Source organism: Scleropages formosus, chromosome 23 (assembly GCF_900964775.1).
Source record: "Scleropages formosus chromosome 23, fSclFor1.1, whole genome shotgun sequence".
NCBI lineage: Eukaryota > Metazoa > Chordata > Actinopteri > Osteoglossiformes > Osteoglossidae > Scleropages > Scleropages formosus.
The window spans coordinates 10,164,019-10,176,190 of record NC_041828.1 but is presented as its reverse complement, the minus strand read 5'-3'; the positions used below and the strand labels follow the sequence as shown (position 1 = coordinate 10,176,190).

At 42.5% G+C, this 12,172-nt stretch overlaps 1 protein-coding gene across 3 annotated transcripts in view; it reads left to right on the top strand.

Annotated features, from left to right (window-relative positions):
- atp9b (ATPase phospholipid transporting 9B) overlaps window positions 1–11,121 on the top strand; it is a 58,910-nt gene extending 47,789 nt beyond the window's left edge. For all 3 annotated transcript variants that reach the window (XM_018750281.1, XM_018750280.1, XM_018750282.1), the window contains 12 exons: window positions 1,077–1,160; window positions 1,511–1,681; window positions 1,948–2,046; window positions 3,556–3,645; window positions 3,934–4,078; window positions 4,480–4,544; window positions 5,343–5,498; window positions 5,819–5,883; window positions 5,998–6,106; window positions 6,360–6,417; window positions 7,937–8,140; window positions 9,568–11,121. In XM_018750281.1, the coding sequence (XP_018605797.1) occupies window positions 1,077–1,160; window positions 1,511–1,681; window positions 1,948–2,046; window positions 3,556–3,645; window positions 3,934–4,078; window positions 4,480–4,544; window positions 5,343–5,498; window positions 5,819–5,883; window positions 5,998–6,106; window positions 6,360–6,417; window positions 7,937–8,140; window positions 9,568–9,704 (1,383 nt within the window). In that variant the 3' untranslated portion in view covers window positions 9,705–11,121. The remainder of the gene's footprint in view (window positions 1–1,076; window positions 1,161–1,510; window positions 1,682–1,947; window positions 2,047–3,555; window positions 3,646–3,933; window positions 4,079–4,479; window positions 4,545–5,342; window positions 5,499–5,818; window positions 5,884–5,997; window positions 6,107–6,359; window positions 6,418–7,936; window positions 8,141–9,567) is intronic.
- The last annotated feature ends 1,051 nt before the right edge of the window (window positions 11,122–12,172 follow it).

Genomic DNA, 12,172 nt, shown 5'->3' with positions numbered 1-12,172 from the left:
CAATAACAGCCAGGGGCAATTTTATTTAATTAGTGAGCCCAGTGAAGTTATTTCCCAGCAGGCTGTGTAGAATGTCATAATCCTAACAATGGTGTTAATGATGTTCAATTCATTGTAATATCCTGGTGTCAGAGGCAGCCAGGGTGTGAGGACATGTCAATAATCATCAGGCTCATCACTTTGAGCTGATTGCATTTTCATATCAGAGATGAACCACTGTCCACTGCTTGTCACAGTGTCCTTTGACATGTGCCACCAGCTGTCTTTCCAACTATTTAGTTATTTATTTATTTTCACAATACTCTTTAAACCTAGGGCTGTGTGGTGGTACTGCAGATAATCCTGGTGCCTTACAGTTCCTGGCCTGTGGGTTCCGCTCTTGTTTCTGTGCTGTTGTCTCACTGTTCATTGTTGTGTCCTCTCGGTGTTTGTTTTCTCTCAAAGAAGTGTACTTGAGGTGGACTGACTAATGTAAATTGTCCTTAAAGTATCTGTGTTAATGAATAGGGTGTAAATGCCCCCCATCCACTGTGTACCCTGTGTTTCACCCCACATTTTCAGAATAGGCTGCACACAACCATGACCCTGCATTGGACAAGCTGCTAATGTTCATGTATGGGAAAAATGGGAGAAAAGTTTAATCCAAGCAGTCAATAATAAAGCTGGGACGTTTGTGCTTTACTTGCTCAAGATCTTGTACACTCTATTCTTGTCCAAATTATTTCTGCTTTGTACTGCTCCACTTTTTTGTTTTATTAAGTAATGAGGGGTGTTGCTCTGCCAAATGATCCTCTGAAGAGGAAGTTTATGTTTTCATTTCTTGAGGATGGGAAGTAACTGGAGAGCTCAGGTGGCAGAGATACAGGGTGCAGTGTTTTTGCAGATGAAAAGATAAAGGAAATTGTCACACATATGTCTTCATAGGAAGACAGGGATTACCCAGCAGGTGTCTCTGGTTTGTTTATGTAAAAAAAAAAAAAAATTATATTGTTCAAGCATTGCTTGCCTGCCAGCCCCCTCCCTGTACTCCCCACACACGGACACACTCAATTTTCTCTCCCTCTCCTTCCCCAAAGTGTGGAAACATGGCCAGAGAGGGGCTACGCACTCTAGTGGTGGCTAAGAAGTCATTGTCTGAAGAGCAGTACCAGGACTTTGAGGTAATTCTCACATTGATATACCAATCCATTGACAGGAAGAGTCTCTTTTTCAGAATCTGGGGAGCACACCGAGCACCACTTGGTTCTTCTGTCAGACGACTCGTGCCCTTCTTTCTCTTTTATCTCCCTCCACCTACTGCACCATCTGTCTTTGTCCATTTCTTTTTCTGTGTCTCTGTCTTTCTGCCTCATTATCTCTCTTTATATCTCACTTTTGCGCTGTCTTTTTACTTGTCTCAGTCTCTGTCTCCATGTATTTCCTAATATAATTGCATAATATCTGTCTTTCTTTCTCACTTCCTCTTTCTTTCTGTCTTTAACTGTTTGCCTGTCTCTCCCTGTCTCTGTAGAACCGGTACAACCAGGCCAAGCTGAGCATCCATGACCGAGCGCTGAAGGTGGCGGCGGTGGTGGAGAGCTTAGAGCGGGAGATGGAGCTGCTGTGTCTGACCGGTGTTGAGGACCAGCTGCAGGCCGATGTGAGGCCCACCTTGGAGCTGTTGAGGAATGCAGGCATCAAGGTGCCCCGCTCACCACTGTTCAAGCTCACAGCGTCTGTAGACAGACTAAGCCTTGGTTTACTGCTTTTCAGTCTCCCCTTTAATGCTACGGTTTATATATACCCTGGCCTAGACCCTTCCTGTTGTAGTACATAAGTTTGTTATTAACAGTTCTTCTTGTCTAAATTACTGTCTTACTGATGAAGAAGGTTTGGGTCCCTCATTTGCTCAGACTTTGCTTACTGCAATACTTCTGTGTGTTTAACATGCTTTTCTTTCATTTTCAGATATGGATGCTGACTGGAGACAAGTTAGAAACAGCAACTTGCATTGCAAAAAGCTCACATTTGGTATCCAGAAACCAGAACATTCATATCTTTAGACCAGTATGTCTTCCTGCTTCCTGTCTTCTGATTAAAACTTCATTATTTTTCTTATATAAATACCTCGTGAAACAAATTAAAATTGTGAGGCAGTGCCATCAAACTTGAGGTGAAAATAGCCTATTGCATACAGCCTAACAAATGAGAAATAAAGTTCTTCCTCTTTTATTCATGAGGAAAAATCTTCCCATTTTGTGCATACTATTGCGACTGCACATACATAACTTTCAGATAAAACTTTCTAATACCAGAGTGCTTCACTAAAGAAGTGGTCAGTTTTTCTGTCACCTTTAGGTTTCATCTCTCATCTTTAGGTTTTGTCGTAGTAAAGAAACTGAGTTGCATGGATTTACTCTAACTGTATTTCGGGCTATTGTGGTTCAAGTTCTTTCCTTACGATCAAAGAACCCAGATTCAAATCCATACTCTTTCTGTAGTGCCCTTGATGAGCAGAGTAATAACAGTAAAAAAAAATTACCCAGCTGTATAAATGGTTGCATAGTTATATCACTTAGTATACAAACCCAACTCATTTTAGTCATTTTGAGGAAAAGCATCAAGTAAATGAACAAATGTTAATAATAACAATAATAATAATAATAATAATAATAATGATAATAATGATGATGATGATGATAACCAGTTCTGGGTATTTCTATAATTTATGCATTATAAAACAGTAAGGCTCACATTTCAGAGGAAGTAGTATGTTCTGGATTCAGTAAGTGCATACATCACATAGGTTACCACATTTTTTTAAAATTGCTCCAAAATTCTTTTGCAGTACAAAATATGTACACTCACAATGAAAATTACTCTCTGTGAGCTATCTTAATAATGATGAGTATCTCTTAGAATACTTCATTAGCTACATGAATCTTTCAAGGGTCAGTTTACAGGTCACAGTGTTGCTGTACATTGAGACTCATGTATCATCGACACAACAGGCAGAATTCATTAGGATAGAAGCCCAGGATCCCACACTGCCCACCAGGAAGCACTTTTGTGAGATTGTAGATTGTCAAATCTCACTTCAGAGTGAACCACTTGAATTTGTGGAGGAATTATTGTGCCAGTCAGAGGACCTGGCAACGATTATCTGGGCCGGAAAAATGAGTGGAACTCGCAATATTGTTCACAGACTGCATGCTGTGCACAAATAGAGGTGGACAAACGGACTGGAGCTTGTGTTCATGGTTTTCAAAGTAACTAGAATGTATTTGGTTGACAATTGCACCCTAGACGTTTCACAAGCAAAAGAGTACTGCAGTTCAGTATCACTTAAATGTAAAAGGTTTCCAAGTAATTTCCTTGAACATTACCCTTTATTGGAAGATGTTATGACTTCAGGAGAGAACGCTCAAAGATCATGTTACATGTACAGGATCGTTAGTTTTGAGAGGAGAATTTTCGTTTGTGTCCATTCATAAATGTCAGTTACACGATAATAAGTGTCAAGGTACTGTGGGTGCATTTTATTTATTTCAGCTGTATGTCTGTCGCCCCTTCCAGGTGTCGAACCGAGGAGAGGCTCACCTGGAGCTGAACTCCTTCAGGAGGAAACACGACTGTGCCCTGGTCATTTCGGGAGACTCTCTGGAGGTGCTATAATAACGCAGTTCAAAAGAAGATTTAATTTTTTTAAATTTACTTTTAAAAGTAGTTTTCAATGTACCTTTTATAATTTACATTTCTGCCATTAATACACAAATATTGTTACAAATAGTGTGGCTAACTTTAGGTTTTCTGGTTCTGTCTCTAGCTGCTCTACCACTAACTGTAAAGCCACAGTGGTGGTGGTGTGTATGTGTGTCCACGTGCGCTGATGCCGACCCCGCTCCCATGTCATCTTGTTCACATACACTCATGTTCATGTACCCGTGTCGACAGGTGTGCCTGCGGTACTACGAGCACGAGTTTGTCGAGCTGGCATGTCAGTGTCCAGCTGTGGTGTGTTGCCGCTGCTCTCCCACACAGAAGGCCCAGATTGTCAGGCTGCTTCAGCAACACACGGCCAACCGCACCTGTGCCATAGGTGAGCCCACACCCTCACCCCCAGAACTGCTTTGTCGTCACTGATATGGAGCTTTGTATCTGACGCTTACATATAGCTGGCAGTTTTACTGGAGTAGTCTGTTTTAAATACCCTTCTGTGACTCAAGCAAGCATCCATCAGCTTCGTAGTTTGCTCGGACAATCTGAAGTGTTCATGTAAGTGTACGGTGCTTGTCCAGTCCGGTGGTGGAATACTGTTGAGCTTTTCAAGAGGTGCTGTGGACACAGACTTCAAAAGACCGCAGTTTCCCTCTCCTGGAAACATCAGAACTGCACCCTATTTGGTGTACTATCATACATCATGCACGTGTGTTTATATGTCAGTGTAGCTGTAGCTGGAAGCAGGTACTTGAACTCCCAGCAATCTCTTGTGTCCCTCAGGTGACGGAGGCAACGATGTCAGCATGATCCAGGCAGCTGACTGCGGCATTGGCATCGAGGGGAAGGTAAAGAGACGGGAAAACGACACCCTTGGTCCTCAGGCTTCATTTGTACTCTAAAAATACCATGCTTTTGAACTCATGATACATATATTTATGTGTCACGAGGGCATCTGCAGCTGCGTCTTCTGTGGGCTTGATGGACGCAGTTGCTTATTATCAGTTTATGTTGCTTCAAGAAACCCAGCTTGTGCCCAGCTTCAGCATGCAGTCCAGCAGAGATTCGCTCCAGACGTCCAGCATCCTCAGGGGCCGAGTGACGGAGACCTGCCATTTAGCCCTTGTCTCTGTTGCTTTACAAAGTACAGTTTTCCCGAGGATGTCCGGTTTCTTGTAAAAGGTTACAGAGAAAAATATTCCATTAGTTATTAAGTTGTCTAGAAAACAAGTGTTAAATCAGATAATTTTTTTTTTTAAAACAGTAAATTACAGTGCATTTCTTCTCACTTGATAATGCTGCTAATTACTATTGTCATTATAACTAACTAAAGAGTTTAAATACTAAGACACACATTGTTCTTTTTCAGCTCAGTAGCAGCAGTGTCCTCGGGATGTGCATCTGATGAGAAAAATACATTTCAGCTAGTTTGGTGTTTTCTGCTTTTTTCTGACTAATTAAAGTTTGTGGCAAATTTAAAATCCTTCTGGCTATACTGTTTTATTTTGCTCTTTAGCAGAATACAAAATACTGCATCGCTGACTTTCTGTAACCACCAGGCTGTAAAGCGGTGGAGAGGTCACCCTGTGTTCAGTGCAGGTGAAAGACATGACGGTTGTGGCTGTCTTCTCTCCTGCTCCTTGCAGGAGGGCAAGCAGGCCTCCCTGGCTGCAGATTTCTCCATCACACAGTTCAAGCACATTGGCCGGCTCCTGATGGTCCACGGCCGTAACAGCTACAAGCGATCTGCCGCACTGGGTCAGTTCGTCATGCATAGGGGCCTGATCATCTCCACCATGCAGGTACTTCAGTCAGACTGCAGGATTAGTCCTGATCCCATCCACCATAAAAGTGTAGATTCTTCTTACATGTATGTCAGTTATGACTTCTTATCACAGGGTTAACTAAGCCAGCCAGTGCTTAGGTCGTTCATGCTGATAATGTCCTTCTGATCACTACCTTGGATCTTGGATATTTTAGTGTACTGTACTAAAACACTTGTCCTAAAAACAGTTTATCGCTTTGGGGTGTGGATCTTTTGGCCAGTTTTGACAAAATAGATTTGTGTGCAATACATTTTTGTTCATGGAAAAGATCACTAACATAACAAATCTCTCTGCAGGCTGTTTTTTCCTCTATATTCTACTTTGCTTCTGTTCCCTTGTATCAGGGCTTCCTCATGGTGGGGTGCGTATCTGAAATGTCTCCAGATCTTCATATCACATCATGTTAATGTGTGGGAGGTTGTCTTGTCAAACTCACCTGCTGCATGCAATCAGTTGTGATGTCACCCTCATCCAGGTACGCCACTATCTACACCATGTTCCCGGTCTTCTCCCTGGTTCTGGACCAGGACGTGAAGCCTGAGATGGCACTCCTGTACCCTGAGCTGTACAAGGACCTTACCAAGGTACTGGCTCTGCTAGGCCCAGCTAAGCTAAAGTAAAATAATTTAAGATTTGCTAAGCTAAGGTGCACCTGAGGTTGGGGTGAAGAGAATAAGTAAAGTTGAAATAACTGAAGTCTGTTAAAGTAAAACATTCTGTATTATGTAGGCTCTGGTCCCAAGCAGGGTCGCGGCAAAAAAGCGGTTGTAGACATTGTGTGTGTTTGTATTGTGTTGTACCCTAGTGAAATGTGTAACTGTCCTTTCTTTCTTCCAGGGTCGTTCCTTGTCCTTTAAAACATTTTTTATTTGGGTGTTAATCAGCGTTTACCAAGGTGAGGGATTCCGCTCTTTACTTATGTTTAGGGCTTTGATTTTTCTTTCATTTTTCATTCATGTCTTAGAGTCAGTCACAAATGGCTCAAGTTTCTGACTTCATCAGATAAAATCCATGTAACAATATTGGCATGTGAAAGAACACAAAAAGCATTGGCGTCGAACAAATTTGTAGAATTTTTGAAGGAAGCTCGGTTTGCGCTGGCATGGTTTTCTGGTTTGGCACATTATTGCATTTGTTAATCTAGCAGACACTTCTCGCCAAAGTGATGTGCAGCTGAAAGTAAACCAAGGGACATTCAGCAACAGGCGCAGAGCTTTAGGTAGCAACACCCAGTTATGAATGCATAGTTTTTGCAGCGCCACTGTTTTTGCTGGCGCACATTGCTCAAGTAGCTGCCCACCGAATTGAGATTGTCAGAAAGGAAATACAAACAGTATCAGTGAAAAGTTTGAGCACACTTGCTAGAAAAGTGTCAGCTAGCATGTGTTCCCAGCACTCCTGTAGCAGTTTTTAGAGATGTACAGTAGGACACTTTGTGTGTTGCTTTGCTTTCACTTGTAAAGGCGCTGCTGCCCAAGTTGCCCACCTGTACTCACACTTTTCACTGGTACTGTAGATGGTCCTGACAGAAGGTGTGATGCAAATTTATGTTGCTGTCAGGAGAAAAGTATGTTTGAAAGAGATGGCTTTTGAGACTCTTCTTGAGTGCAGGGGGATTCAGCAGTTCTGAGGGTAACAGGAAACTCATTCCAATACACCAAGAACCTACAGATTTTTGCTTTTGGACCCCTTGTAGGTGGAACCACTGAGCGGGCAGAGTGTTCTGCCTTAAATCTCTCCCTTGTGTGTGTGTTTGTAGGTGAACAGTCAGAATTGCAGTAAGTTGAGAAGAGTAGGAGCGTGGCGAGACAACTGGAATGTGTTCTTAAACAGTGGTACTGGTGGAAGTACTGTTTGCGTTTCGTATTTGCACCACCTTCCTGTTGAGCGCCCACCTACCGCTAAAATGCATCGGGCCGCACTTGGAAATATTCTTGAAATGACTGTTTTGTCATGTCTGTAGGGCAGCCTTCGGATGTGTCACATATACACAGGCGCTGGCAGTTTTGTATACAAGCAGGGTGTCCTCTTGCCCCAGTCACGCTCACCCCTGCCGGGGGTGCGTTTAACCAAACAGCTCGGCCACAAATCCGGACACAGCTGTCCTCTACACGCCATGACACGCACACATACACAGGGAGGTTAGACTGCCATCATAATGAGAACAAGAACCCGAATTTAGCTCTCAGAATCAACAAGATGGCCTAAGAAAAATGAAAATGCGAACAGATTTACTCCGTTACAGACAACATCATGTAAACTGTGGTCTTCTTCCATGGGCCGTTGTTTAACTGCGAAACCCCTGAATGTAAAAATATATAAAAATACATCAGACCAAAGATCTTTTCTGTTTTGGTTTCCCACAGTACATGTTTCCTGTGAACTACCGCCGTTTTTTTTTTTGTTTCACGCAGGGGGCATCTTGATGTACGGCGCCCTGCTGCTCTTTGAGTCGGAGTTTGTGCACGTGGTGGCCATCTCGTTCACAGCGCTCATCCTCACCGAGCTCCTCATGGTGGCGCTCACCATCCGCACCTGGCACTGGCTCATGGTCGTGGCGGAGTTCTTCAGTCTTGGCTGCTACGTGGCCTCCCTCGCCTTCCTCAATGAGTACTTTGGTGAGTGCCGCCATCGCTCAGTGCTCTCTCGGAAAGTCACCACCAGGGAAAGAAACGCACCAATACTGGTAATTTTTTGGGTTCCAGATGTTCCATAAGTGTCGTCTGTGCGGTCAAATGTGTTGATGGTCAAGAACTTTGTACGGAGGATAGAATAATATTCAGTATAATATAATGTAGGTTTGTTTTTCCCTTTGAGTGCTCTGGTTTCCTCCCACAAAGCAAAGATGTGTTTGAGGTGAACTGATGACTCTAAATTTCCCAGTGTGTGAGGGTGTGAGTGAGTGAGAGAGAGAGAGAGATGGAGAGGAAGAGTGCCCTGTGATGGCTTGGATCCTGTCCAGGATTTACCCTGCCTCACACACTATGGTTCCAGGATAGACTCCAGACCACCATGGTTTATAATAATGGAAAAAGATAATATAATGTATTCAACTGCAGAAGACTTAGTTTCTTTCATATCATAATTATGAACATATTCCTCTGTTTTAAAAAAGCCTCAGCAAAGTCAGAGCCATTTATATTGAAGTTCACAGAATTTTCCACTGCACCAGTGGTCAGTCTGAAGTGATCCTTTGAAGGGGGACAAACCAGGGCTGGCTGTGACGTGTCTCTGTGCACGCAGCACATGTGTTTGCGTTACTGTGTGCTTGAGTGTGCATGTGTTGCATATTTTCGTGTCCGTGTTGGCCTCTGCCGCCGCGCTTGCCGCTCGCTCTCCGTGGGCAGTGTGAACCCCCAGCAGGGGGCGCTGCTTGCTGCTGTTGAGTTGTGCTCCTCTGCATAGTCCTGCACTGTCTCCTCTCATGTCTGCTGTGCTGTCCCCCTTTGCTGCGTTTCCCTCTCGCAGGTGTAGGCAGAGTGTCCTTTGGAGCATTCCTAGGTAGGTGTGCTGCCTCGCTGGCCCCCACATCCTGCTCCTTGCTCCATGTCCAATGCCTCCCCCCCCATCCCCGGTCCCCTGGCAGTTCCCTGCAACGTGCTTCACATGCTGTGCTTGATCATTTACTGCACCTCCTGTGGTGTTATGGTGAAGCAGCCAAGACTTACTAAATTCATTTCTAAATGGTGTCAAAAAAGGTAGAAAATAGGCTAGCGGTCAGAGCTGCTGCCTTGCATTCTTAAGGCTGTGGATTTGAATCCCACTCTCACTATAGTACCCATGATTAGGGTAATGCTGTAGGATCCTTGATCTTACCCTGAACTGATACAGTAAAAGTTACCCAACTCTACAAGTGGGGTAAAACATTCTAAGTATCTTAGTGTACAAACCTAACAGTGTGGGTCACCTTGGAGAAAAGCACCTTCTAAATGCATAGTAATAATCATGGTTTTAAAAAAAAAAAAAAAAGGAATTCAGTTGTCTAGTTGTGCTCTCTGGCAGTACATGGACACGTGTGCAGCGTTTGTTCTGTATTCCCACACAGATCTTGCCTTTATCACGACTCCAGCCTTCCTGTGGAAAGTGTCGGTGATCACTGTCGTCAGCTGTCTTCCTCTTTACATCATCAAATACTTGAAGCGCAAGTTCTCCCCTCCCAGCTACTCCAAGCTCTCCACATAAGTGAGCCGTTCCTCTTGTTTCTTTCTATTTTATGTCTTTTTATTTTCTCCTCCATCTGGTGTGCCCTGTGGCGGGCTGGACGCTGCAGATGAGGCCCTGTTTGGGGTCGGAGGTCACAGGGACAGATGGCGGGACAGTGGATGTTACTTGAAGCAGTCGAACTTGAAAGAAACGGAAGGGGGGCGGGGGTCAGACCTGTAAGCACTGGACTGAGAGGCTTCTGTGAATCGCCTTCAGATGCTGTATCACGCTAAACGCAGCTCCACTCCTTTATCTGTCTCTTGTGTTTTCTACTCATTGTCGGACAACTGGACATTTTAGACATTTTAGCTTTTAGGATTGTGACTATCTGCACAAAATGAGGACAATGTTCAATGTTTTCTTTTACAGTGTTATTATACTTGTTATAGTTCTGTTGTTCAAAGTCATTCCTTCGCACTGTAAATGACAGTCACATATGTGCAGCTTTTTACCGTTGAATCCAAAAAACACATGACCTGTACAGTACCAGCCTAGGGCTTGTTAAAAAAAGAGAGAAAAATCCAGTTAACTTACTAATGGGACTGAGTGTTTGCACTTTCTGTAGCTGTGTATTTGTTCTGGGAACAATTACCTTTTGCTTGTTTTTTGCCAGCAGTACAGTATTTATACATTGCCAGAAGCCAAACAGCATACAAAATATCATTTTCTGTGTTAATAATTGTTTTCTTTCATTCCAGTCATCACTAATATTAGCAGTTTTTGCTAATATTTGAGAGTTTTTCATGAATGTGCAGTGTGATTTCTAAGGGCGGCTTGTATATAAAAACCATTGCCAAGACTTTTAGCTGAGAAAAGAAATGTGGTAAAGAATAACTATATGCTTGAAGAAGGAAGGATTAGGTGTGTTAACCTGGAGCTTATGACTGAAACATGAGTAATACCATTGAGTTTAATTTTCTTTTGAAACTGTATTTGTGGGCCACGCATGACTGACAGTGTGGCTGAGCGCCAGTGCTGAGACACATCAGTTCAGTCGTGCTCAAGTAGTCATCATATCGCTTGCGGATATTGCTCAGTTTCATGTGTGTGGATGTGTTTGAGTACTGGATTAAAATAAAGAAGCCACACACTGTGCTCTTCACTAGTATTTGCATTGACTGAACTGCAATGCCTTGAAGTTCTGTTTTATGTACTCAGGTAGAAATCTTCTGTATCACATTAACAATTTTATTGTACTGTGAGCAGTGACAGATTATTTGTTTGTTTTTGTTTTTTTAATTAGTTAAAGGAGGAATTAAGAACAACCTTCTCATTATTATTATTATTTATAATATATAGCATCCTAATTATGTAGATCTGTTAAGGGTGCACCATCTGCTTATTATTACTTACTGTGGACAGTTGTTTGAAAATGAAATGCTTTCCCTGTTATTAACTGCACATTTATAACATTTTGATTAAAGAGCAATAAAATTTAATTTGTATGAAGACAGTTGTGATCAGCAAGTTTTCACTGCATTTCCCATTTATTTATATACTCCTTCATGTATATATTTTAATTTCATGAAATGATGCAGAATGGGGTGAATTGTCCACATGGGCTTTCAATAAGAGTTCTGCTCAATTGCTCTGAGCAGCTTCCCATGAACCGGAAGGATACTACTTGTGTCACTGGACACACGTGTCTTCTCGTGTGTGTAAGAGTGAGAGGTGAGAGAGAAGTGTGTGTTTGTGAGCACAGACATCGTTAGAGAGATTGTTAACCCTGTGGGTGCTGCCCTAATAACATTTGTACTTATTAGTACTCATTCATACAGCTCGTTTTCTTGCTATTCTGAGCAGTGGCCACAAGGTGGCAGCAAAAACCTGCAGTTTTAAATCTCAATCGTCACATTGGATACTTTGTTTTACAAACCGGTATTAATTTACACAGGTGGTGCTGTATAATGTTATTTAATTTTTCTAATATTCATCGCAGAAATAACTGTTTATAAGCAGTTTTTGTAATAAAGTTGATGCTTTTCCGTGTAATTGTTCTATCAATACTGTTAGTGCACTGTCAGATAATGTTTAACAACATAGCAATGTTAAATGGAGCAATTATAAAGTAACAAAGTTGAACAAAACTCAGTAGGTGTTATGCGAGTAATATAATTATGTATTGAGATGTCTGTGAGTATATGTGAGTAATATGAGGATAGAAATAGCATAGAGCAGCACACCTAAATATAAAAGGGTGTAACCGGTGACGCTGTAATAAATATAATACTTCAGGATATATACAAACTAATTTGGGACACATTTGTTGTCACCGTTACTGTGTTACGCAACTGGACCTGCTTCCGAACCCTGTATGAATGGTAAGGGACAGTAGCATCATGAGTCTGTGCTGCAGTGAGTTTGATTTTGGATTTTATGAAATGGTGACCAGCAGGACATCCTACCTCCGCTGGACTCCTGTTACTTCCTCAGCTGACTCACAATTG